Source organism: Anabrus simplex, chromosome 2 (assembly GCF_040414725.1).
Source record: "Anabrus simplex isolate iqAnaSimp1 chromosome 2, ASM4041472v1, whole genome shotgun sequence".
NCBI lineage: Eukaryota > Metazoa > Arthropoda > Insecta > Orthoptera > Tettigoniidae > Anabrus > Anabrus simplex.
In genome coordinates this window covers 254,340,126-254,367,907 of record NC_090266.1, presented here as the reverse complement: position 1 = coordinate 254,367,907, position 27,782 = coordinate 254,340,126, and the positions used below count along the sequence as shown (strand labels likewise).

At 38.8% G+C, this 27,782-nt stretch overlaps 1 protein-coding gene across 5 annotated transcripts in view; it reads right to left on the bottom strand.

Annotated features, from left to right (window-relative positions):
• The window catches only part of LOC136864029 (JNK1/MAPK8-associated membrane protein), a 181,042-nt gene extending 161,998 nt beyond the window's left edge, over nt 1-19,044 (bottom strand). For all 5 annotated transcript variants that reach the window (XR_010859254.2, XR_010859255.2, XM_067140543.2 and 2 more), the window contains exon 1: nt 18,750-19,044. Coding sequence is in view for 3 of the 5 variants with exons in the window: in XM_067140543.2 (XP_066996644.2) it covers nt 18,750-18,816 (67 nt within the window). In the remaining 2 variants the exon portion in view is untranslated. The remainder of the gene's footprint in view (nt 1-18,749) is intronic.
• Nucleotides 19,045-27,782: the final 8,738 nt, after the last annotated feature.

Below are 27,782 nucleotides of genomic sequence, written 5' to 3'. Positions count from 1 at the left end.
GCCTGGGGGGCCTCTTTAGCTTTCACACCACTTATCTTGATATCATTGAATATAGGCCTGATCATCTCCTGGACCTCCCTGTACATCAATTACTTCTTCTATGACCAAGTCAACTAGTCTTTTCGATAACCAAAACACATTCATATGCCTCATATGGTGGTGGTGGTGGTGATGATGATGATGCTCATTGTTTAAAGGGGCCTAACATCTAGGTCATTGGCCCCACGCCTCATATGACCTGACCATCAAAACTGATTCATATGCATATTCACATCCTACATGTTTTCTTCTGACTTAGTCTTAACCGACTTCATTGCAAATGCTCTACTGCCATACTTCTCATGTTTGTGCATTCATGCTTGTTCTTATGTTTGTTCCCTTAAGCAAAAGATATTCTAATTTATTTCTTGCAAATTACCAGAAATGCAAAATAATTTAATAAAGTAATTGAATTATTTACAAAAAATACATTCTTAGTAACTTTACTTGTAATCATTACTTTTTCAAAATGTAACTTATACTCATAATTTACTTCTTGAGAGCTAACTGTAATCGTTACATTCTAGTAATCGATAAACAACACATAGAAGCAGAAGCAAGGAAAAAACATAAGTGATGATGAGGATAACTAGCTCAGTTCTAATACAGCACAACCAGCAGCTTCACCAGTGCTGGATGAGGTACTATCTTGCCTCTACAATAATTCCAAAGACATCACAATATCCATCACTGCAGAAGATACGTACTCTTAAAATTAAACAAATGACTCTGGAAGGCATCTTTTCAGTAAATGTAAAGATGTATTTCCCCCCAAAGAAGTCGAGGCTTAGGGATGCGTATTTTAAGAACCAATTGTTTTGTAAAGTAAATGTTAAATTATATGAAATGCTAAAATTAATTTACTAAAATAAAAACAATGGGAAAAGATAATTTCCAAGGTATCATATTTAGTCTCACCTAGTAACGGCCAAAAGCCTTTATGTTAAACAGAAATGAAACATTTCCTCTTTCCTTGTAAACATTGGTATAATTTATGACACATGCCAAAAAAACAACCAGTGATTTTGTTTCATAAGACTGGCATTCTGTGAAGTATTTGTAATTTACTGATCATTTATTGCAAAAGTAATTTCTCACTGTAAATCAGTAAAATATTTCTCAAGTGACTGGGATCAGGGGATCAGATACTGAGTAAAAAGAATTATCTACAATCTGTACAAAAATCAGTCTGCAGTGATAAGAATCGAAGGCTATGGAAAACCAGCAGCAATCCAGAAAGGAGTGAGGCAAGGCTGCAGTTTGTCCCTTCTTCTTCTTCTTCTTCTTCTTCTTCTTCTTCTTCTTCTTCTCCTCAATTTTTACACAGAACAGGCAGTAAAGGAAATCAACAAGGAATTTGGAAAAGAAATCACAATACAAGGAGAGGAAATAAAAAAACTCTGAGATTTGATATTACTATTTTATCTGCGTGTGTAGATCTGGAGAAATTGCTGAATGGTATGGACAGTCTTAAGGAAGGAGTTCAAGATGAAAATAAGAAATTCCAAACAAAAATAATAGAGTACAATCAAATAAAGTCAGGTAATGCACGAAATATTAGACAAGGAAATAAAATCTTACAGGAAGTAGACCAATATTGTTACTTGGGTAGTAGAATAACTAATGGTGGGAGAAGTAAGGACGACGTAAAATGCAGTTGAAAATTGCAGTGTAGCAGTTGAGAACTGTGGTGTAGATACGGTATATTAGATAGTTTCTTGCCTGTTATATTCGTGTGTATTTTTGTGCAAACAGCAGGTTTAATTTCTATTACAGCATAGTAGGATAAAGTAGTACTAATATTAATCTGTCTACGTGTTTAACTTGGTTGGTAATCCTTGAGTACCGCCAGTTCTTGCGAATATCTAACTTTAGGCCTAATTGGAATTTTAATTTCTATTTGTGCTTAGTAATAACCGATTGTAATTAGGGTACATCTGACAGTAGTTTAAAAATTATTATAGTGTATTATAGTAACTTATTAGAAATTGGAGTGCTTATTCTATTATTTTGAGTAGTCTTGCAAATTTTGAACTTTAAATCTAATCTCCTTTTCTGCTTGTGCTTAGTAATAACATGTTGTCCGGCTCCAAGGCTAAATGGTTAGCGTGCTGGCCTGTGGTCACAGGGGTCCCAGGTTCGATTCCCGGCAGAGTCAGGAATTTTAACCTTAATTGGTTAATTTCGATGGTACGGGGGCTGGGTGTAAGTGTTGTCTTCATCCTCATCACGACGCGCAGGTCGCCTATGGGTGCCAAATTAAAAGACCTGCAACTGGCAAGCCGAACTTGTCCTTGGACACTTCCGGCACTAAAAGCCGTACACCATTGCAATAACCTGTTGTAATTAGAATACATCTGAACGTAGTTTAAAATTATTGCAGTGTATTATAGTATCTTATTAGAAAATAGTGTGTTTATCCTATTACTGTGAAATATTTGTATAGTAGGTATAGTATCTGTGGTATCTGTAGTAAATCTCTTACTAGAATTCTGTTGTAGTAATTAGGGCAGAGTTAACTGCAGTTTAGAATTGTGTAATTATTGTGTATTATTCTCTGTTTAGGGTGTTGTAGGAATAAAAAATCATATTACTAAGTAGTATTGTAAAGTAGCAGTAGCCTATATTAATTACCTTATTGTTGTGTATCTCTGTGAACTGTCCTAGACAATTTTTCTTTCCCTTCATTTTTATTTTGCATAGAATAAGTTATCTTATTTTCCCTCTTCTTTTTCTTATTCAGTAAAGAATGGCTAAGGAGTGGAAGTGTAGGAACTGTGAGTATGGCCAGGCATCAAGGAGTATGAGGGAGGAGTTGGAGAGCTTGAGGGAGATAATTAGGATTTTCTCAGAGAACAGGAAGGAAAGTAGGCCTCAATCAAACAGTGTACAGGATACAGTAGGTGTACAGGAGGGATGGGAAGGAAAGGGGGAAATTGTAGAAGACAGGTGGTCTAATGTTTTAAGGGGAAGGAGATTGCAGGCTAAGGACTCCATTCTCAGGATCAGAATTCAGGACAGGTGCCTGTGAGAAATCGGTACGAGTCACTGCAGGTAGAACAACCAAGGGAAGATGAGGAACAGGGAAATGTTGCTGAGAAGTGTGGAAGTAGGAGAAAGGGAAAAGGTAGGAAAGGGAAATCTGGAGTAGTGGATAGGAAAAGACAGGTGGAACAGGGTCATGGGATGGAGAAAAAGGAGGAGAAAGTAGCTTCTGCAGTTGTCAAGAAAGATAGGACTGACCAGGAGTGGAGGGGATCAAATGAGGTGGGTAGGGTTGAGGCTCTGGTCATGGGGGAATCCATTGTTAGACTTGTCGGGGAAAGTGTGTGAAGGAAAGGGTACCAGGGTAGAGTATTATCGAGGAATTAGGTTAAGGCAGATGTTGAGGAAAATAGGAGGGAAAGGAGAAGGTGGTAGTGTTACACGTTGGTACTAACAACGTAAGACAAGCAGGTATAAGTACCAACATAGTTGGGGATGTGTAAATGCAGCACAGGTGAAATTTAAGGAAGTAGAGATTGTTATCAGCTGAATACTGTGTAGGAAGGAATGAGACTATGGAATCAATATGGGGGAACTAGGTCCGATAGAAGTACTAAGAAAGGTGAACAGAATAGACGAAGATATCAAATTTACAATGGAGTGTGAGGGAGGAGGATCGCTGAACTACTTAGACGTCAAAATAACTAGAAATGGTAGGGAATTAGAGTACCAGATTTTTTTATAATGTTATTTGTTTTACGTCCCACTAACTACTCTTTTACGGTTTTCGGAGACTCCGAGGTGCTAAAATTTAGTCCCGCAGGAGTTCTTTTACGTGCCAGTAAATCTACCGACACGAGGCTGACGTATTTGAGCACCTTCAAATACCACCGGACTGAGCCAGGATCGAACCTGCCAAGTTGGGGCCAGAAGGCCAGTGCCTTAACCATCTGAGCCACTCAGCCCGGCACCAGATTTTTAGAAAAGAAATTACCTCTAGCACTATTATTAGGAAAGACTCCAACCATCCAGGCCAGCAGAAGAAGGCAACATTTTACAGTATGATTAGTATGGCCCTTAAATTCCCCTTAAAAAGACAAGCTTTCAAAAAAGAGATGAATACTATATATCAGATCGCGAATAAAAATGGATATTCGAAGAAATATGTAGATAAAATAAAGAGCAAGTTAATAAATAAACAGAGATCAACTTTGGAAAAAGAAAAGAAAGAAAGGAAGAATGTAGCGGTAATAATATTCCACAACAGACACTCGTAGAGAATAAAGAACATTTTTAGCAAAAAGGGCATTGACACTGCGCTTAAGACAAACAACAATAATAAAAGAATTTTATTCAATTCACATAAGGTTAATAGGTCCAGTGGGTTCAATAAATCAGGAGTATATTGCATCAAGTGCCAAAGTTGTGGAAAGAAATATGTAGGACAATTAGGTAGGAGCTTGGAGACGAGATACAAGGAGCATATGAATGCAGTAAGGCACAAAAGGTTCTCAGCAATGGGTGAACACATGGTAAAGTACAATCATAATTTTACGGAAATAGATAAAGATATGGAAATACTGCACAGGACAACAAAAGGAAAATTAATGGACGCTCTAGAGAAAATAAGTATATACAGGGTCTTTATTTATGCTTGGCAAGGACTTTCTCGCTCGACCTTGGCCGCCGATGACAGGCCACTACCAGCTGCTGGCGTGCGCGGTTTCCGGCACTTCCTGCAGTTGCTGAGAGCTGAGATCAAAGATAGTAGGGTGTTCAATGAAGCTACTGCGTAGTGTATGTAGTATTGTATAGTGTTTTATTGTGATTGTGTATAGTGCTGTAATGTATGTAAAATATTCGTTACGTGAACGTGTATATCTGCACAATACTTACATTAAGTGCAGAAAATCATGCGTTAGGACAAGACAAAAGTTTCGAGTGAAATTTCCAGGGAGACCCATTCCTATCAATTGGACAATAAAACAACTGGCCAAGAGATTCAAACGTACAGGTTCAGTAAACAATAAAAATAGACGTAAAGGTTGTTATCTCCTTACTAAAGCGTGTTTGGTACGAGGATCATAAGTAAAAATCTGTGGCCACCTCATAGCCCAGATTTAATGGCATGCGATTTTTATTTGTGGGGAATGTTAAAAAATGTAGTTTATGGGAACAACCCTCACACACTAGATGAACTTAAAGACAATATAAGAGCTGCAATTGCATCCATCAGTGCAGAAGAACTTGGTAGAGTAACCGAAAATGTCATTAGGAGATGCCAATTACGTTTGGCAGCACATGGGGAACATTTTCAGCATAAACTGTAAAAATGGTGAGTAAAATGCATGATAATGATTTTGAGCTTTAACTGTAAACATGGTGAATAAAATGCGTGATAACGATTTTGAGCACCGTATTCTGCCGTACATACACACGCGTGATAGCCAGCAACTGAACAGTCACTGGCGGCCAAGGTCGAGCAAGAAAGTCCTTGCCAAGCATACATAAAGACCCTGTATATTGACCAGAGAAGCAATAACGAGAATGATTTAAATGAACCGCTGAATGAAGAAAATGCGATGTACAGATTAGCATACAATCATATAAGGAAGAAGGAGAGAAAGAGAGAGTGGAAGAAATAGTTCCGGTCGTTGACATGCTCCCCCCTCTCCCTACATTACGTAACCGGAAGCATAGCGACACATAGCAGCTTGCCTCGTAAAGTCATTGACAGCAAGCAAAGGAAGAAGGACATGTTTGTTTGGTTCAGACTAGTGTTAGGTTATTTTAATTTTTTGGATAAATTTGGTAACAGCTGAAACTGAAGTAAGTAAAAAATAAAATTCTCTTAACATCTGAGTTGTTGTCTTTTTCATAAAAAATGTCTCTAAAGTTGGTTTGTTGGTTGTTGTTTTAAAGGAACTGGATGGTTAAAATGGCTCGCATGGTTGGACGGGATTAAAAGGAATTTTGGATGTATATGAAAGGTCTCAGAAATATAGCAGTAAGTTAATTGACAATTATTGGAATAAATAAGATAATTAAATTATAGATTAGAAATTTAAAAGTAATATTTCCTTTTTTAGGACTTAAGGAAAGGAGAAATTTCAAGAGAGCACAAAATATTTTAAATTCAACATATAGTGACTAAATAGGTTTTATTTATTTTATGAATGGAAAATTATTCTATTTTAAAGTGTTTAACTAAATGACATAGTAAGTGTAAATTTGGGCACAAAGAAACATTTTATTTCTTTTTTAGGTGTAAACAAGGACTTAAGTTCCAAGAGCAAAGCTGATTTTAAATTTTAGTATATAGTGACTAATTTAAAAGGTTTCATTCATTTTATGATTTGAAATTATTCTATTTTAAAGAAATGACATAGTAAGTAAGTAAACATTTGAGACAAAAAGAAATATTTTAATGATATCAGGATTTATATATAACTGTTCTGTTGATAACTGTATTTGTACAAATGTATCAAGTCCAAAGATTTAGTCTGATGTTTTGGCACCGCTGAAGAAGGGAGTAGTAAGCTCTCGAAACATGTACGGTAATTAAGTATAATAAAATGTGTAAAAACATGACAAGGCGGGAAAGTGTTTTACAGAAATTTTATGTAGTGCGAATCAAACAGATTAGTCCTCAGCTGGCAAATGAGGCATGTTTTAATACATAATATTTTTTCGAGAAGTACTTGTCTGATTTTCAAAATAATCACGGTGCTGAAATTGTAATGTTTGTAGATTTAAGGCTTCTTCTATGGCTCTACAGTTCATTGTGAACCTTGGCCTCTTCAACAATTCTCCGCCATTTATCTCGATCCAATGCTAAAACTTTCCAATTCCTATAGCCCATTTCCCGAAGAACTTCAGTAACTCCATCCATCCATCTGGTTCTCGGTCGACCTCATCCTCTCTGTCCCCCCTGGATTTCCATTTAATATCTTTTTTTTTTTTTTTGCTAGTTGTTTTACGTCGCACCGACACAGATAGGTCTTACGGCGACGATGGGACAGGAAAGGGCTAGGAGTGGGAAGGAAGCGGCCGTGGCCTTAATTAAGGTACAGCCCCAGCATTTGCCTGGTGTGAAAATGGGAAACCACGGAAAACCATTTTCAGGGCTGCCGACAGTGGGGTTCGAACCTACTATCTCCCGAATACTGGATACTGGCCGCACTTAAGCGACTGCAGCTATCGAGCTCGGTAATAATATCTTCTTAGGTACTTCCGTATCACTCATCCGTGCTACATGCCTGGCCCACCTCAATCTGGCTGATTTCACTATTCTTCTAATAGGTGGGTCTTTATAAATGTTGTACAATTCATGATTGTACCTCCTCCTCCATGTTCCTCTTTCACAGACTAGGCCGATGATTCTTCGAAGTATCTTTCCTTCGAAGGCATTCAGCATTCCAGTATCTTTTGCTGTTAATGGCCAAGTTTCTGAGGCACATGTAAGCACAGGTCTTATAAGTGTTTTATAGATGGTTAATTTAGTGGTACGGATCAAGAGCCTTGAGGAAAGAAGCCTTGTTAGAGCAAAATAGGCTCTGTTGGCTGCTATTAACCTCTGTTTAATTTCATGAGAGGTATCATTTGAGTAGGTGACTGTCAATCGCAAATATTTAAACCGCTCAACTCTCTCAAAGGTGTAATTGCCCATGGTTATTGAGGGTGGCATGTTCTCCTTACATGCTTTCCCAGCACCCATATATTTAGTTTTCTGCTGGTTGATGTTCAGTCCCATTTTCCTACTGGCCTGTTCAAGGGCGATGAATGTCTCTTCCATTGCCTTTCGAGTTCCTGCCACTATATCTATATCATCGGCATAAGCAAGTATCTGCACTGATCTACAGAAAATTGTCCCCCTATTCAGGAGGTTTGCATCTCTCATCACCTTCTCCAAGGCAACATTAAAAAGGAGACATGCCAGCGTGTCTCCCTGCCGTGCCCCATTTTGAACATTTAATGTCTCAGACATCATTCATCCCGTTCTTATACTACTTCGTGTCCCACTCATTGTCATTCTCACCAGCTTTACCAATTTTCCAGGAATTCCCACTTCAATCATAGCATGGTATAATTGCTCTCTGTCTATACTGTCATACGGTCCTTTGTAATCAATGAAGAAGTGATGCGTGCCAATCCCAAATTAGATTGTCTTCTCTAAAATTTGCCTTAAGGTGAAAATCTGATCTATAGTGGACTTTCCTGGGATAAATCCACACTGACAAATCCCAGTCTCTCTCTGAACAATTGGGAGAATACGGTCAAATAGAATGTTGGAGAATACTTTATATGCCAAGTTAAGTACCATAATTCCTCTATAACTATCACACTCAAGCTGATCCCCTTTCTTATATATAGGACATATAATTCCTTCTTCCCACTGCTGAGGCATTTTCTCCTCATCCCATACTGAAGTAGCTATTTTTAGGAAAGTCCGTTCCAATTCATTGCCACCTTGCTTGAGCAGTTTCGCTAGGATATAATCTGTTCCTGTTGCCTTGTTATTCTTCAATTTCTTCATGGCAGTTATCACCTCTTCTAAAGTTAGTGGACCTATATTTTCGTCAGGGTCATTTTCTCCTTGCGCATCAATTGAGTGTCTTGTTATCATTCTGAAATTCACGAGTCTATCAAAATGTCGCCGGCATCTTTCATATATCTCTTTCCCCCGCTAACAACTTTTCCTGTTTCATCCTTTATCAGGCTAGTTTTGCCACGGAAGGGTTTACGTGCAGCATTTACCTCTCTGTAAAATTTCCTCGCCTCATTCTGATTTCTCAGAAGCTCCATTTCTTCGATATTTGCCTTCATCCACTCACTTTTTCCTCTGATGGATCTTCTTTTCAATCATCTGTTTTTCTTTATAGACTTCTTTCATTCTTCTTGTACAATCTGATTGTAATGTCCTTCTGTATGCCATGTTCTTCTTTTCTGTTGCTATTCACACTCAGTGTTAAACCAAGGAGATCTTTTATATCTTATTTCAGTTCCCAGTGTTTGATTTGCTGATGTCTCCACTGCATTTTTAATCACTTCCCACCGATACTCAATGTTGTTGCATTCTTCAGTATTTTCAAAGATATGTATTATTCTCTCCTGGTACTGCTTTTTTAACTTCAGATGATTCTAGAGCTGTTATATTGTATTTTGGTATGTTGGTTCGGGTTCCTTTGAATGCACTGGAGATCCTAGCCGTAATTCGCGCACGTACCAGGAAGTGGTCTGAGTCTATATTTTGGTATCTAAGACTCCTCACATCCAAGAGATCTGATTTGTGCCTTGTATCTATCAACACATGATCAATCTGATTAACTATGTTTCCATCCAGCGATGTCCACGTTCCTTTATGTATTTCTTTGTGTGGGAACAATGAGGAGCCCATAACCATATTTTTAGATGCTGCAAATAATATAAGTCCCGTTCCATTATCCTTACTTACAGTATGTTTGCTGTGGGGACCAACTGTTGGCTTATATATCTGTTCCTTTCCCAACTGAGCATTTAGATCACCAGCAACTATTTTAATGTCATGTCCTGGGCAACCATCATATGTTCTTTCCAAAAGTTCATAGAACAATTCTTTCTCTTCTCCTCAGATTCTTCTGTTGGTGCATGGGCGTTAATTATAGAGTAATTTAAGAATTTACACTTTATCCTGAGTACTGACATTCTTGGACTAATAGGTGTAAACCCAATTACAACGTGGTTTAGCTGGTGGTGTACCACAAATCCTGTGCCAAACTCGTGCCCCTCCTCGCTACAGCTATAGAATATACTAGCTTCTCGCTTTTCTAGAATTCCACTTCCGGTCCACCTTACTTCTTGTAGAGCTATGATACTTTGCATTACCTTCATTGTTCGGTTCAGCAGCACTTTCAGGGCTCCTGGGTGATACAAAGATCTCACATTCCAGGTTCCAATATATAAATCTGACTTACGCTTTATATTTCTTTTCTTTCATTCATGCACTGATGATCGATTATCATTGTCCCTTTCCACACCAAGTTTGTCTCCATTGATCAGTTCGGCTTTATTTCGTTGAAGTTTTGCAACTTGACCTTTTTTACAGAGCGGGGTGTCAGCCCTACATCCAACCTCTTCCGGAGGACGGGTAATTTTTAATCAGGGTTTTCTTCCCTTAGCCTTTGAAGAACCAACCCCACATACTACAAGGCAGCAGCATCTTCACCACAGCCCCGTTAGCCGCCACTTTTCAGGGTTCCTGCTGGGCCTTCACAGCTACTGAAGCAGTCACGGGGCACACGCAGTCCCCACTGCACATCACCCCACCAGGCAATCCCTACTTTATGACGTTGCCCATCTTCCACGACGTGAACGAGGGGTTGGACTTATGGGAGACAGATTTAAGGCTATGTGTACAAAATAGTGTGGTACCGTTAAAAAAAGGTGAAGTTAGTACCATGATCCCAGAAAATATTAACGTCATGACACAGTACTTACTTTAAGTCCGATTATTAGCCCTTTGGTACTATTACTGAAAGTGAAAACAAAATGACAATATCTTTAACCATTCACGAGTTACATGAGGTGGACAACTTTGCTGAATAGCCTGTATATGGGGTGAATCTTTGTATTAAGTTCAAAAATTTATTACTTTTAGTCTTTTTATTTTCAAACCTGCATCAAGTACTGTAAGTAATTGGTATCCCAGAGACATGACACAGGTAATTACATTCTGCTTGCTAATTTACTGTGCATCATGTTAACAACCTTTTCCCTATGCATTATTAAAACTTCAAATTATAAATGTGAATATTATTTTTCCCACTTCTAATGCCCCGAATCTTCCGAAAAACACTACCCGACTTCTTTACCGACAACAAGGACTGCAGGTGGCGAACGTCAGGAGTCGCACATGATGCCTTGTCATCATATCAACTAGAAGTATATCCATACTGGCCGCCACCTGCAGTCCTTGTTGTCGGTAAAGAAGTGTTTTGTTTTAAAGTTTACTTCTGTCGGTGGATTACTGATGTGTTAATTTGTACGTAGAATCGTGTACAGTTGCATATACTGTAAACTATAGCCTATATACACTAGTTGACCATGGAGCAGAGAGAAGATGATATAATTTTATGGCTCATCGAGAATGTATAGAAAGAAGAAGAACAAGAAGAAGAATGACCTGTGAACCCAGGAGCTATAAGGCGGAAGATATTCCGTGACAAAAGTGCAATTGAATTTTCCGATGTCACTTCAGATGATGAAAGAGATGATGATTTAGAAGTACAAGAATTAAAGACAGATAGTGAGCAATCTGCTGAAGAAGAAGTACAAGAAATAACAAGAGACTCCTATATGTGAAAAAGTGCAAGAATGTGGCAAATGTTACCGGTCCTCAGTATGTCAAGAAAGATAAAAAGACAACGTAGATATTCATTGTCCTCCACGAAACAGAAGAATGTCTGCTAAGAATGTAGTCCAACATCAGCCTCGTGCAAAAGTAGACATTCCAACTGATTCACCAGTACAAGCTTGAAGACTGTCTTGAAAGAAAACGGGTATTTTGTTCCATGGATATATTTTTCATTAATAATACAATGTGTTTTGCTATAAAAACTGGTATTTTGTTTCATGGACATGCCTTTCTGTAACAATACAACTTGTTTTGCTATAAAAACTAGTATTTTGTTTCATGCATATACTTTTCTTATACAATACCAGGGGCGGATCTACTATAAGGGCCAGAGGGGCCGGGCCCCACCTTTGTAATCCTTTGTAATTTATTATTTGTAGTTGTTATTGCAAACACTATGAAGAGAGTATGATATTCAACGTTAATAGTCCGTCAATGGCCTTGGTTCCTTGTGAACAGGCCAGCCTCTGCTGGCCCCATCCACCACGCCTCCCCACATGTTCTCAGCGGCACATCAGTCAACTGGTATACATCCCCTCCTCGGCTGCCTGGCAGAGTGGCAGTGTTAAAGGGTGTTGCTGGCGAGTCATCGCGTTGTTTGGGGCCAGAAGACGCCGGACTGTTGGTCTGGCTGTATCTCATGTTTCATTTAGCTGTGCGCGGAAGTGGGATTATTGTGGTATGGCAATTCTGAATTGTTTGGTGGACAAGCGAGTGTCTAATTTACGATGAACCGAGTTGATTGTTCATTAAAAACTCCCTTCAATTCAATAAGTCTAGAAGAAAAGATTCAAATTAAACGTTTAGATGCTTACCAGCAAAATTATTTCACATTATCTCAACTTGATGGTAAGAAAAAGAGAACTTTCTGTAATACACGGTTCAGTAAAAAGTTGTGGTTAACAGTGAGCGAAGAGAAACAAAGTCTGTTTTGTTTTCACTGTGTGTTATTTCGTGGTGAAGGATTGTGGTCAGCGACCGGGTGTAAGGATATAAAGCATTTACAGAGGTGCCAACTTTCAAGAAAGGCAATGTAATGTACCCGTTAGGGCACCGGTGGGCAAGGGGGGGGGGGGGGGGGCGAGGAAATTTTTTTCCGAGATCTTACTAACTTACATATCATTGAAAAATCAATGAACAACATACAATTCCACACGGAACGGGTTCAAATGATTACTGAGAAATCCGAAAAGAATATTCTGAGAATTCAAGCTGTAATGGCATTCCTTGTGTATCCTTTTGAACACTTCATACACTTAGATTTAAAAATAAACAACAAATCGTAATTTGTCGTGTGTGATTCGTAAAAGCATAATTATGATGGGTGATTCGTAATTATTACGATTGAATCGTAATAGTAACACATGAGGACCGAGTTCGATAGCTGCAGTCGCTTAAGAGCGGCTAGTATCCAGTATTCGGGAGATAGTAGGTTCGAACCCCACTGTCGGCAGCTCTGAAAATGGTTTTCTGTGGTTTCCCATTTTCACACCAGGCAAATGCTGGGGCTGTACCTTAATTAAGGCCACGACCGCTTCATAAAATCTCAATACAGAAACATAATGAAGTAGCCACAAAAAATAGACACATACTAAATAGAAAGTAGAGTACTTAAAATTTTGTGGAACTCACGAGTTAGCACTGAGGGGCCATAATGAAATACAGGACTCAGCAAATCATGGTAATTTCTTAGATTTGTTATATCTTCTTGGTACCGTAATCTCGACAGTGTGTTAGATGACCATTTGAACAGCTCTCGCACATCAATTTCTAAATATACGTTACACTTTATACAAAACGAACTATTAGAGTGTATGTATCAAGTGTACATTGAAGACTTGGTCAAAGATATCAATGCTGCAACTTTTGTTTCTGTGCAGGCAGATGAAGCAACAGACATTACTTGCCCAAGTCAATTTGTTATCATTTTGCAGTACACTAAGGACAATAAACCTGTTGAAAGATTCCTTTCCTTTGAAAATGTTACTGATAGAACAGCCTATGGTCTCAGCGAGGTTCTGAAAAAATGGCTTGAACCTTTCAATGTTGAGGAAAAGCTCACAGCTCAGGCCTTTGATGGAGCCGTGGTGATGCAATGGAGTAAGGGAGGTGTTCAGGCTCTGATGCAGAATTCTTTTCCGTATTCCAACTACTTTCACTGTTACGCTCATCAACTAAATTTGGTAGGCCTAATACAAAATGCCTGTAGCAAGAACATAAAATCTATTGTTCTTCGCAAACATTGCTGGATTCACTGTGGTTTTCTCTTCATCACCTAAGAGAAGTGATGTATTGCAATCAGTTTGCAATAAGCAGATTCCAAGTTTCTTCAACAAGACAAAACTTTCAGTCTCAAGTTTTGAGCAGTGTTTATGAAAACAAATCACATTTATTGGATTGTTTTGAATAGACTGAGAACGAAGATGGTTGGGATGATGTAACAATAAGGGAGTGTTTTGGTTTTAAAAGATTACTTAACAAGTCAGAAATTTTGTTTTTACTGAATTTCTTTGAGATGACAAAACATGTTGATATTTTGTATAACACAGTTCAGGTGCAAAATGCCAATGCAGTTACCATATCCAGTGCATTACAATGTTTTGAATCAGCTTTTTCTGAAATAAGAGAAAACACTGAAAGGTATCAGGTAAATGAAGATGAATGTTTTACTAAAAAAAAATGGAAATACTGTACAGCTTGGGTATAAATCTGTAGATGCCAAAAAAAGTGTGTGATATAGTGATCAACCTAATGAAAGACTGATTCCAACAGTCTCATATATTTAGTAGTTTCAAAATTATTGATTTGAAAATGTTTGCTACATTCAGAGAAATTTTCCCACTGAATTTATTCAATACCTTTTCATCAAGTTACAGTCCATTTATTTGCCAAGAGAAATTGAGAAATTAACTTTTAATGATTTATTGCAATGATACCTTTAGAGATATTCCTTCAATTTATGATTTATTCATATTCTTCATAAAACATTCCTTCGAAGAATCGTTCTCTGACGTACACAAAACTCTACAAATTGCACTAACTACTCCAGTTTCAACAGCAGAAGCAGAGGAAAGTTTCAGCACATTCAAAAGTTAAGAATTACCTTAGGAATAATATGGGTCAAAACAGACTGAATTCATTTGCTGTTTGTTCAATTCATAAGGAGGAAACTGGTGAAATTCCCAACTTCAACAAGAGTCATTGAAATGTTTGCCAGTCAGAAGAATAGGCGTGCTCAATTACTGTATAAGTAATGTGCCATTTGGTGAGTTCAATTCTATTTTTTATATTAACTATTTCGTGTATATATATTTGGGCTGATGTATGTTGCTATATCGACTGTTTTTTGGAGATTTTGTGGTGCAGTAGAGTACAGTACGGTACAGTACAGTATAGAAACCCATGTTTCAAAAATGCCTGCCTCAATCCCATATTCATGGTCAAAAACTTAATATCAGGCCACACTGGCAGAATTAATCATGAGCCACCACTGCACAATACAATGTAGTTTTGCAAGAAAAACTGGCATTTTGTTTCATCGACATATTTTCCTTAAATAATATGCATTTTGCTACAAATACAGGTGTTATATACTCCCCACGCGTGACCCATCACGCAACACTGCTGATGCGACCCCTTGCAGATTAAGAAAGAAAAAGCAGGACCCGTATCCCTTAGTGGATACAAAATTGTGAGGTACAATTATGCCGCCAACAGCAATGAGCTTCATGCCTAACAAGTCCTATTATGGAAAAGAAAAGCAAAATAAAGTCAACTATAAGAAACAGGAACTACAGTATACAGGAACTGTAGATAAACAGAAAGGAGAATGCGGCAGAACTATAGCACTGTGACCAAAATGAGTCTGAAAAAGTGGAAAGTATTAATAATAAAAAGAAGAAAAACAGGAAGATTACTTCAATGAGCTTTTCCAACTTTTAAAGACACCACTCAAACTTACTCGTCTACTAATGTCATTCCATGCCATCCCTCCGCTGACAGCTCCACTCCACATGAGCATTGTGGAGACGTTTAGAATTTAATCCACGTGTTTGGCACGCAATGTAGTGATTAGAAACTGTATACCATCACCTCTCCAACCCTGCCACCAACAGGCTGATGGATAAATAATTTTTGACCAACGGGACTCAGACCGGCTAACCACGGTGTCAGACCATATAGACTTGATGCTTTAATGATATGACCACCTTATCTATATCTTGCTAGTATAAACTGAATGTTTCAAATTTGAAGCAGACCAAAACAATGTCTTCACCCTAAGCTGATACTAGTGTCAGGTATAGGTATAAGGTCCTACTATGGTGTACCAATGGCTGACCCTACATTATTTATGTGATGATTTATAACTTTCACTTTGACTACCATATAGAATTCATATCCATTCATTAAACATACTAACAAACATTGATTTGCCTTTCAGAACATAATAAACAAAATATAAAACTTTATATACTTGCACTAACTTCTTCATGAAAAATGCTAAGGTTCCCTCCAAACTCGGTTTGCCGATGCTCCCTTTCATACAAAGGACTTGCAGCTCTCGCCTAGATCATAACTTTAATTACTGCCAACTCGTTTTTTTCTTCCAAAGAGTTTGCTGGTAAGCACAGTAAATAAATACAACTATATACACAAGAGTTAAAATAAACATAACACTATTCGTCCAAAAGAGTGATAAATAATTACTAATTTACCAACGTGTTAGGATGGCGTTGGCCTTGATTACCCACCTTGAAACAGTGTTCATTTTCCTTCAAATTTGGATACTGAGTAGAAGCTATTGGACGTCAACAAATATTTAAGGGTTCTTTTGAAGTTACATAGGGGCATATCCTTTACATGGGCAGGTAGTTTGTTGAATAATTTAATGCCATTATACCTATAATTTTCTTGTGCTTTCCTCAGCCTAACATGTTGTAAATCTAAATAATTCCGATATCTTGTACCATACGAGTGTACATTTCTGCGAGTTATTAGGTCAATGAGATTTTCTTTAGTATTGAGTATACTATGATAAATGTATAACGAGGGAAGAGTCATAATTGCAAGGTCTTGGAACATAGGTCTACATGACTCCCTTGTGGCCTTACCTTTAATACATCTTATTGCCTACTTTTGCCACTTGAACACATCTTGAGCCCCTGTTGAGTTACCCCATAACATGGTACCATATGATAAATGAAATGGCATATGGCTTTTAGTGCCGGGAGTGTCCGAAGACATGTTCGGCTCGCCAGGTGCAGGTCTTTTGATTTGACTCCCGTAGACGACCTGCGCGTCATGATGAGGATGAAATGATAATGACAACACATACACCCAGCCCCAGTGAAATTAACCAATGATAGTTAAAATTCCCACCCCTGCCGGGAATCGAACCCGGTACCCCTGTGACCAAAGGCCAGCACGTTAACCATTTAGCCATGGAGCCAGACGTACCATATGACAAGTGTGAGTGAAAGAAGGCATAGTATTCACTCATCATCTGACTACTGCTAACTGATCCTTTGAGTCTGTGAAGCAAAAATATCACTTTAGCCAGTTTTGTACATAACTTTTGCGTGTGTGTGTTCCAGGTTAATTTACAATCTAGATACAATCCCAATAATTTGACAGAAATTTGATATTATTACCCAGACCTGAATTAATTAAATGGAAGTAGATTACATCTGCCTTGTTATTATTTAGGATAAGTTTATTTGCCTGCAACCAAGAGGAAGATTTGTGTAGCACATCTATCCTTTCCTCCTCAACATATTTTAAGTGTCTATGGCTTGTTATGATAGTAATATCATCTGCATAGAGCATGGACCTACAGGGTAATTTACTAACATCATCATGTAACTTATATAATTACACAAGGAAAAGAAAAGTTCCTATAACTGAATCCAGAACCACCCCTGTTTTTACTTTGAGAGCCCTACATCGTTGATTTTCTACCAGTACAATTTGATACCTGTCATTGAGCTAGGATGTAATTAATAATAAATCTAAATATTTCACGCCATATTAGCTAAGCTTACTTACTAATATGTTGTGCGGTACTGAATCAAAAGCTTTGCTGAGGTCTAACAGTGTAGCACTTATAATGTGGAGCGACTCAAAGCCTTGAATTACTTCAGTCATAACAGCTTCTAAGGCTTTAATGGTGGATTTATTTGTTCTGAACCGAAACTGTGCAGCATTTAATAAATTATACTTCTCAAAATATACAGATAGCTGTTCCTTCATACAATGTTCTATTATCTTAGATATGATTGGAACAATTGAAATGGCAAAAACATATCAGATGTAAGGCTTTTCAGGCGTTTGCTGTATTAACCAGCGTTTCGTCTTAGGTCTGACACTAGACTCGTCAGAGTGGGATGTGTCAGACCCTAGGGTCAATAACTGCCTGGATCCATAACATCTCCAATCTTAAACACAGGAACTGCAAATGTAATTTTTAGACAGTCTGGGAAAGTCCCCTCAGTCAGTATTCATTTGATGAGGCAAGTTAAAGGAATTATTATTATTATGCCAATAATTTGTTTTTGAATAAAATTACTTATGCCATAGTAGTCTTCACGGTTTGAAGACGTTAGTTCCGCGATGTTAAGCTAATAGTAAGCTCTAAGTCATAGAGTTAAGCACTGGGAATGCTTAAGTTGTGTTAATTTGTATATTATGCTGGATTTAGAATGTTTAACTAGTAGTATTCCTTGTAGGCCCTAATGTTTTCTTTCCATGGAACTGCCTCTTGTACTCCTGTTTTTGTAGTTATTGTTGTTGGGTAATTAGGTTTTAATTTTACATTATTATAACTTGTAATGTTCAGCTAGTAATTGTTCTTGTAATATTTTCTTTCCATGGCATTGCTTGTTGTAGGCCTACTTTACATCGCACCGACAGATAGGTCTTATGGCGACGATGGGATAGGAAAGGGATAGGAGTTGGAAGAGGCCGTGGCCTTAATTAAGGTACAGCCCCAGCATTTGCCTGGTGTGAAAATGGGAAACCATGGAAAACCATCTTAAGGGCTGCCGACAGTGGGATTCGAACACACTATCTCCCGGATGCAAGCTCACAGCTGCGCGCTCCTAAACGCACGGCCAACTCGCCAGGTGGTAATTATGTTTTACCTTTACTTTATTATTACACTACTGTAAGTGACCATTGCCACCGAGATATTTTCCAATTGCGTTGTATTTGTTAATATAAACAATTCAATGTTCTGAATAATTCTGGGTAACACAGTCCTCAAAGCTATGACGGTAAATTTCAGCTGGATGGCAAAACAAATAAAGAGGGCAGGAGGATAAGAAATGAACAATACCTCCTTCGATTTCACTCGAAACCATAACCGCATACGAACACAAGTACATAAAAGTTTCTCTCCGCATTCTGAAAACTTCTTGAAGGCACAAGCACAAATTACCAGTTAACTCACTAAAGTGCTAGAGAGAAACTCTGTCGATTACGAGTTCTTCACATTCAGACAATTGAAACATCCCCATTCAAACTTTTTCCTTATGTTCAACGCGCATAAGAGTACGTGACATATTCAATCAAAAAATTCACAGGCACATAACCTCAACTTCAAAACACAAACAACGAGCACGACTTCTTCTTCTTCTCCTTCTTCTTCTTCTTGGTTAATTATTGGACCACTGCCTGCTCGATCTGTATCCGATGGCTGCTTAAACTGCCTGCTCATTCCATACTCAAACGGGTAACACGCCTTACAAACAATCTGCCGCTAGATGGCAGCACCAAACGTACCCATTTACCGCGTGAATACGACTAGATAAGCATACCAGCAAAATTTAAAATCTGAAAGTAAGAGAAATATTAAATAATTTTACGTTTAAAGTGGTGCTCTAGAGAGTTATAGCTTCAGCACTTTTCGAGAAAGAGGTTTCGACGAACAAGGAAACCTGGAAACTTTGTCTGTATGGTACTTCCCTACGTTACTAAGTAGAGGTTTCACGACTTTGGCCAACCACAGTGTCTGACACAAGTTCTTGGTGCTTATTGTTACTAAAACACTCTAAAAACTTACATTGGCACAAAGAAGATAGAACATGTTTTTTTTATAATCTGGAGCAGACTTGCAGATTTCTTGCAGTACGATAGAGCCGCCTCAACAAATTTCTGAAGCCTCATAATTAGGCCAATAAATCGTTGCTAGGGCTAGCGCAGCTATCAATGGGGATGAATTAAATGAGGTAGAAACGTTATTCAAGCACGTGCTGCATTCTGTTTTTTCTTCGATTACACGCACTAAATAACCACACACTAATCCCTGGTAAGCAGTTTCCGAAGTGACACACACTGACTCAGGGGGCTCACGAAAATCTTCCAGTAAATCAAGTACATACTCAGGGAATAATAATAATAGACGAACTATTAGGCGACTTGCATATCTGTGAAGATGAAAGCCCTACCTAGGATGATTTCTAATGCAGAAGATGTCACACACACCCCAGCCCCCGAGCCACTGGAATTAACCAATTAACTAAATAGGCCCTACTTCCGTAAATAATAATAGTAATAAAAAGAGCAGTATATTGACACGATTTTATACTGCTGGCAAAAGACTCGTAATGGAATCCTAATCTGCTTACCCTCCAAGGTTGGCTTTTCCCTCGGACTCAGCGAAGGATCCCACCTCTACCGCCTCAAGGGCAGTGTCCTGGAGCTTCAGACTCTGGGTCGGGGGGATGCCCCTGGGGAGGATGACCAGTACCTCGCCCAGGCGGCCTCACCTGCTATGCTGAACAGGGGCCTTGGAAGGGATAGACAAGGAAGGATGAAGGAAGCTCACGGCATTTGCCTGGAGGAGAAGTGGGAAACCACGGAAAACCACTTCCAGGATGGCTGAGGTGGGAATCGAACCCACCTCTACTCAGTTGACCTCCCGAGGCTGAGTGGACCCCGTTCCAGCCCTCGCACCACTTTTCAAATTTCGTACCAGACTCGGGAATCGAACCCGGGCCTCCGGCGTTAGCAGCTAATCACACTAACCACTACACCACAGAGGCGGACAATGGAATCTATGACAGCATATTATTCTGTTTTGTACCTTCACATTAACAGTACAGTGTCCCCAGATATTATATTACTTAATATGTAATACTTCAAACCTTACGCTTACCATTTTCTGCAATGGTGTTTGAAGAGCTCTTGTTAGACGTCTCTGTGCTTGAATCCCTTCTCTTAATCATCGCTGAAATTAGCGTTTGTTTTTAAGCTGGATAATCAGGGAAAGGGCTGGGTACAGATCCTGTTTTTAATTTTCGCGTTTTGCTGGTCACTTTGAAATCGTCATTTACGAAATGTAGACTGCAAACCACGGAATAATCAGAAGGATTCCATTTACTTCCCTTGGTGTTTCCTTCCCTGGATATAATACTTAACCACTTTCGACGCAATTGTGTACTTGAAGATATATCACGGAATGAAATATCACGGCATTCAGGTTTACCTTTCTGTGATTTGCAGAAAGGCACGCAGCAGTACACCATTTTCACTGAAAACAAGTACAGTCTATCCTATTTCCCGCTATTTCATTCCGACAGGTCTGGAGCCGGTTGGTGCTGCCACCTGCTGTGGGTATTTGTAAACGGAGTGTTTCATTTAGTGCCATGTTAAAATGTTGTAATGAGCAGGCAGTATAAGCAGCCATCGGATGCAGATCGAGCAGGCAGTGTATTGGACATCGTCGTAAGACGCTACGTCCAGTCACTGGTTTGCGGGATAATTAATGTCTGGGAGAGGTGCCAACATTAGAAGAAATTAGTACACTACGAGATAGTAGGGTTAGCTATATAATGAAGCTAATTACAGCCGGTAATAATGAAACTGAGGAAAATACCAATAATATGGAGGCTAAACTATCAAGGCATAACACAAAAACACTGTGACACAGGGTTCTAATGCTTCACGTCTGTGTGGTCTGTCACGACGTCTTACTACAAACAAACAAGACCGGACCACAAATAGGGGTTGGGATGCGAAAGTTCGTACCTATAGGGAAGAAAAAAGTTACAATTGGATGTTACAGGTACTAAAAAAGTAAGTATTAAGTCTACAACGCGAAAAGTCGGTTGGAACACTAAACACGAAACATTTAACGGCAGTTGGTAACCCGCATGAAGAAGCTTAGCTATGAATTCGCGACGTTGATGTTCATATGTCTGACACTGAAAAAAGATATGATTTACAACACCTACTGCCCGACCGCATGGACATAAGTTACTTTCGATAAGATTAAGGCGATAGAGATGAGCAGGCGTACAGACATGATTTAAGCAGAGCCGTATGATTGTAGTAATATGACGCCGAGTGTAGTTACCAAAGGCGAACCACGGTTTATGAGGAATATCAGGCATAAGCGTGAATAAGTGCTTACCTTTCAACTGGGAAGTTCGGCGCCATTCTGCACACCACTGATCGTGGATGAAGTGACGACAGTGTTCCCATAAGTCTGTGTGAGGAACTGCGATATAGTAGTCTAATCCAGTACCCTGGGCGGCCTCTTTAGCTAGGATATCTGCTGTGACGTTACCGTGTATTCCAGAATGGCCCGGAATCCATGCGAATAATACATTAACAATACGGAGGGACAAGTCATAACTTAATTTGCGTAAATTTTGAATGTATCAATTATTGGTATGTTCGGGATTGTCTAAAGCCATCAAGGTGCTTAAGGAGTCAGTACAAATGAGAGCTTTTAATATTCCAGAATATTTTATGTACAATAAAGCCTGGCGTATGGCGAAAATTTCGGCCGTGAAAGAAGAAGCGAGGTGTGGGAGAGTGTATTTTTTGTTCACATCCAGTTGGGGGGAGTAAAATGCAGCACCTACACCAGTTGGGGATAGATTCTTTGAACCATCAGTGTAAAAAGTAATATATTGCTCTTGGTTATGCCTACTGAACGCAAATTGAAATAGACTGTTCGTGACATGACTATTTGTTCGTAGTATTGGAGGACTAGTTTCGAAGATAGTGTGAAGAATGTCGGGTTTAAATGTACTAGCTCGAAAAGGTATAGAGTATTTCGGGTGGTTTAATGTTTGTACCATGCTAGTACGAAAGTGACCGAATTGGTTAAATGTCCATAATAGAGCCGGTTGATGTTCTTCATTAACATTCCGGTTTTGATAATATTCGTGTAACAGCTGTAGTTTCGGGAGGATGGGGTGGCGATATTTATTTAATTTGTTAAGAAGATATTTGCTAGCGAGTAATCGTCTTCGAAATTTTAATGGCGGTTCCGATGCTTCAGCTAAAAGTGCGTTCGTTGGGGAGGAAGACATAGCCCCCATGATTAAGCGGAGTATTTTAAACTGAAAGGTATCAAGTTTGCGTAGTTGGCTATTAGATGCTATATCAAGAAAATGACAGCCATATTCGAATATTGACCGGATGATATTTTTATATACCATAAAAAGGACATATGGATCCGATCCCCAGGTGCGTTTAGTGAGAGATTTAATGATAAGGTATTTAGTTTCTAATTTGGAAAGAATATATTCGATATGTTCTTTCCAGAGTAATTTGTTATCAATTTTAATGCCTAAATATTTGATCGAAGTTTTGATACGAATCTCATAGGAACCAAAGGTAATTGGCGTATGATAATAATTTCGTTTCTTCGTAAAAATCATTGCAGAGGATTTTTGAAATTCTATTTCTAAATTATGATGTAGGAGCCATCTATGTAGGATCGTTAATGTACGTTCAATGGTAGTACGGGATTCAAGTGCCGATTCTTTAATGCAATATATAACTATATCGTCAGCATATTGTAGGATTCTAGCCTGTTGAGAAATCACCCGCTCTAAGTCAAAGGTATATAACAGATATAAGATAGGGCTCAAAATATCACCTTGTGGGAGACCTTTAGAAGTGTACCTAGAATCGAGACTCTGGCCATTGGTCTTTAGAAAAATGTGACGATTGGTGAATAATTGCCGTATGATATTAATAAACGGAAGAGGAAATTGCCACTGATGTAATTTGGCAAGAAGTACTCCAATGTCCACATTATCATATGCTCCTTTTATATCGAGAAATATAGCCGTCAAAACGTCACCTCGACTTCGAGCGAGTAATAAATCTGTAAAAAATATATTAAGAGCGTCTGCCGTACTTCGGCCTTTCAAAAACCCAAACTGATACACTGGAAGTATATTATAATATTCTAAACACCATAGAAGACGGTGCAAGAGGATTCGTTGAAAAGTTTTACGAAGGCAGGAACCCAAAGCGATCCCTCTATACCCGTTTGGGTCTTGAGGATGTTTACCTTGTTTTAATAGGGGTATAATTTGAAAATCGTTCCAATCGACAGGAATTGCATGGCTGTCGAGTATGGCGTTAAATGTATTTAGCAGCGTTTGCTTAGCGTGGAACGGTAGATATTTCAACATTTTATAGGTGATAGAATCTCTGCCCGGACTAGTATCTTTTCGATGTTCGAGTGCCATATCTAGCTCATGGAGGGAGATATTCTGTAATAGACTAGAAAATTTGTCGGAGGAAGGTATTAAACTATATTCATAAGAAGGTTCCACGTAATCTGGTGTTAGTTGGTGGTAAAATTGGGCAATTCCGTGAGGGTGCGATTGAGAAACAGAATTTGTATGAGTATTACTTAAATGTTGGATTTAAGTTTGTCGATTGATAGATGTGACAAATACTTTCCACGCTGTTCGTCGTTTTTCATTAAAAATAGTCTGTATAGAAGCGACTATTTTTTTTATATTGGATATACTGATCATAGGAGCCAGATGTTCTATAAGCTTTTAAGGCAGCTTGTCTGCGACGAACTAAAGACGCACATTCGGAATCCCACCAACGAATAGCATTTCTCTGCATTTTAAAAAACCGCTTGTGTTCAATAGGATGATAAGTATCTAAATAAGAATGAATAAAGGATAATAGTAGATCATAGTCAAGAATATGGGGAGCTGGAAGTGTAGAGCGGATTTTATCTGCAAGAAAGGTCGTGAATAGCGTAGAATCAAAAGAGCGGAGATTACGGGATGCAGTAAAGTGAGAGACATTCCTGATAACCTGTGGGCCTATATCTATTAGAATGGGAAAATGGTCGCTTTGATGGGTATCATAAATTACATTCCAATTTGTTTTATGTGCCAAATCTACTGTGCAAATAGTGAGATCTACTGCACTTTTATTAATGTTAGGAGCTGTTAAACGAGTAGGAGAACCGTCGTTGAGGATAACCATTTCCTGTTTTACGGTGATTCTTCCAATATTCCGCCCTTTGAGGCAACTAGATATGCTCCCCCAAAGAGGATTGTGGGCATTAAAATCATCACCGATGAGGGTGTTGTTTTGTGAGAATTGTGAAAAAAATTTGTCCCATTGGACATAGTTACCTTTTATCCACGGCGGGCAGTATATTGAAACCACGGTCCAATCTTGAATTTTTACTACAAGGGCTTGAGTGCCCGGTATGATATAGTTTAATGGAGCTTCCTGAAAGTAGATGTCTTGTTTGAGTAAAATGCATGTACCTCCAGAGATGGGTGCATCATGCCGTATGACCGTAAAACCTTTCATACGAAAATGAAAATGAGATTTCAACCAAGTTTCGCTCAATAAAATTACCGCAGGATCAAAAGAATTTATCAAACTCACTAATTCATGTTTCTTATTTAATATGCTCCTACAATTCCATTGCAGTATCCGCATGTTTTACTTGGCAGTAGGGGAAGGTCCCACGTATAGAAGAAACTCATCATATACTGATTTTAACTTATGCTTCCATGGGACGTTTGGGCCCATTTCTGCGAGTATATCTGCAAATTTGTTAAAGGCGTTTCGACATTGTTCATTAGAATTAACGTTTGATTTACAATGTAAAGCCATGACAGAGGGAGATGCCGATATTGGCGCGTGGGGATCCGAAGGTTGCCTTTGAGGACGTGGCTTCCGTGATGTAGATGCAGTCTCGGTAGGAGTAGCAGGTATCAAACGCACGACTGGAGTGCCAGAATGTTCTGGAACCGTTTTCGAATTACTAATTAAATTCAGATATGATGCCCTGTTATAACCTGGTGTGTCAGGTGGGCGGGGGGGGGGGTTACTAACTACCATAGTAAATTTACGCTTTCGAGGGAGAGTTTCTTCCGATTGCGAAGATCTAGTGGGTAAAGGAGGGAAATGTTGGGGCATCATAAGGGGGTTAGATATGGACTCTAATGGGGCAAAATAGTTTTTTACTTCGAAATATGATTTGTTTTCAACACTCATAATGCGTTTAATTTCTTTCTGTTGTTTGTGGATTTCACAACGTTCAGCCCCCGCAGGGTGATTTTCTGCAAAATTAGCGCATTTAACTACTTGGTGAGTGCAATCTTCGGTAGAGTGATTTAGTGAACATTTTCCACATCTCGGCTCCCTGGAACGACAACTAGTGGCGGTATGTCCATACCGCTGACATCGTTTGCATAATAAAGGAGAAAATATAAAGGCCTGAACCTCTAAAATGACCTTAAAAATGGACACACTTTTCGGAAGTTGTTGACTTTCAAATATAACCTTCACAGTACCTGTAGGAATATATTCAGTTTTTCCCTCTTTGGAGGATCGACGGTTTAGACGTTGTACTTTCACTACCGGATATGGCGATTCTAAATAGGTGAGAATGTCGGATTCGGAAATAGTAGTATCTACTCCCCGTACTACTCCTACGCGATGAATATTCGATGACGGAATAAAAGCTTTCAATTTCTTTTCCTTCAGAATTGGATGAGAAAGAAAGGCGTTTGCAGCCTTGCTAGACATGAAAGTAATTTGGATCCTATTGCGTCCCTTCCTATGAATGGCCTTGACTTCCCCAATTTGCTTGTCATAGAAAATCCGACCCAGAGTCATAGGATGAATATGTCCGATTTTATTTTGAGATTCGGTCGATTCCACATAAACTATGTAGGGGCCAATATGAGTGTTAGAATATTTAGATACAGGAACGGGCTGGCGCTGATCCATGTCACGTATTGTATCTTGAGAACTATCTCGTTGGGTATCCGTGTTACTAGCGTCCATGTGTAAATCCTCACTTATGGCATCCTTGCCATTATCATGAGGTCTGCCTAAAGGGCCACCGCCACTATCTACAGACATAGTACCCCGAAAGATGATTACACTATACAAGCACCTATACAACTACAAGGGAAGAATTACTAGGATACAAAACACAAAGCACTCTACTTATCTACAGACGTGAAAAGCCGCTGCACCAGTGACCGGAGAGAGACGTGTGCACTGCGACTTCTTCTTCTTCTTTCTTCATTATTTTCTTTTTCTTCTTCTTCTTCTGCTTAATGCATCATTGGGCTCAGTATTTAACTAACACCCAGTTCCAGTACTGTATGTATGAAACACAGCACAACACTCAAAACCACTTTTTATGGTGACTAATAATCACTTTACCTCATAGTTTTTAAAGCTGTTAAAACTATAAATTTCTTGGTTATTACCATGTAGGGATCGTACTTTGGTATGTGGAAGTAATGCAACTATTCAGAAATTACTTTAGTACAGTGATCACTAGTAGGAGTGAAAATCTACTTCATGTGGGTATAAGTGGAATAGGCTTACGAGTAAGCACGTAGACACAAGGTACTATATCTTCACGCCGAAATGACCAATCTTGGCGTCTTGCTACATGACATACAGAACGGGTCTACAATTGGGATGGACATAGAATATTACTCAACTCTTAAAGGATCTATTATTGAGGATAGGATAACACAAATCAGAGGGTTGTAATGGATATATTGCTCAATGTGTATGTGAAAATTACCAAGAACGTGTGTTATGACTAACGACGAGTTACCCTAAACCTTACCTACTAGAGATGGGCAAAAATAACACAGCAGTTATTTTGGAACTGTTCCGAACTCGGAACTGGTCTCTAAGTGAACACTACACCGTAACATCCTGTTCCGAAAGAACAGTGTTCCGTGTCGTCTGCACTCAAGCGAGATTGGTCTAGCAGCATCATTTTTCCAAAGAACTCTGCTCCGTATCGCCTCCACTCTTCGGGACTGGTCTACCAACACCCTGTTCGGAAGGAACAGTTTTCTCCATCACCCTGTTTCATAAAATTAACTGATAATATTAGAACTCATAAAAATAGTTATTGTTTAACCAAATTCTGTTTTATAAAGATGTATACATGACTAATAAAATGTCTTCACTCATAATATTAGTTAATTAGTCAGCTGATCCAATTGGAGGTTAGAATCGGTTTGTTGCATATGTTCTTGGTTTGTGTTAGTTCCCAACAGTAGGCTATTGCTTGACTATAACTGGATATTAATCCATA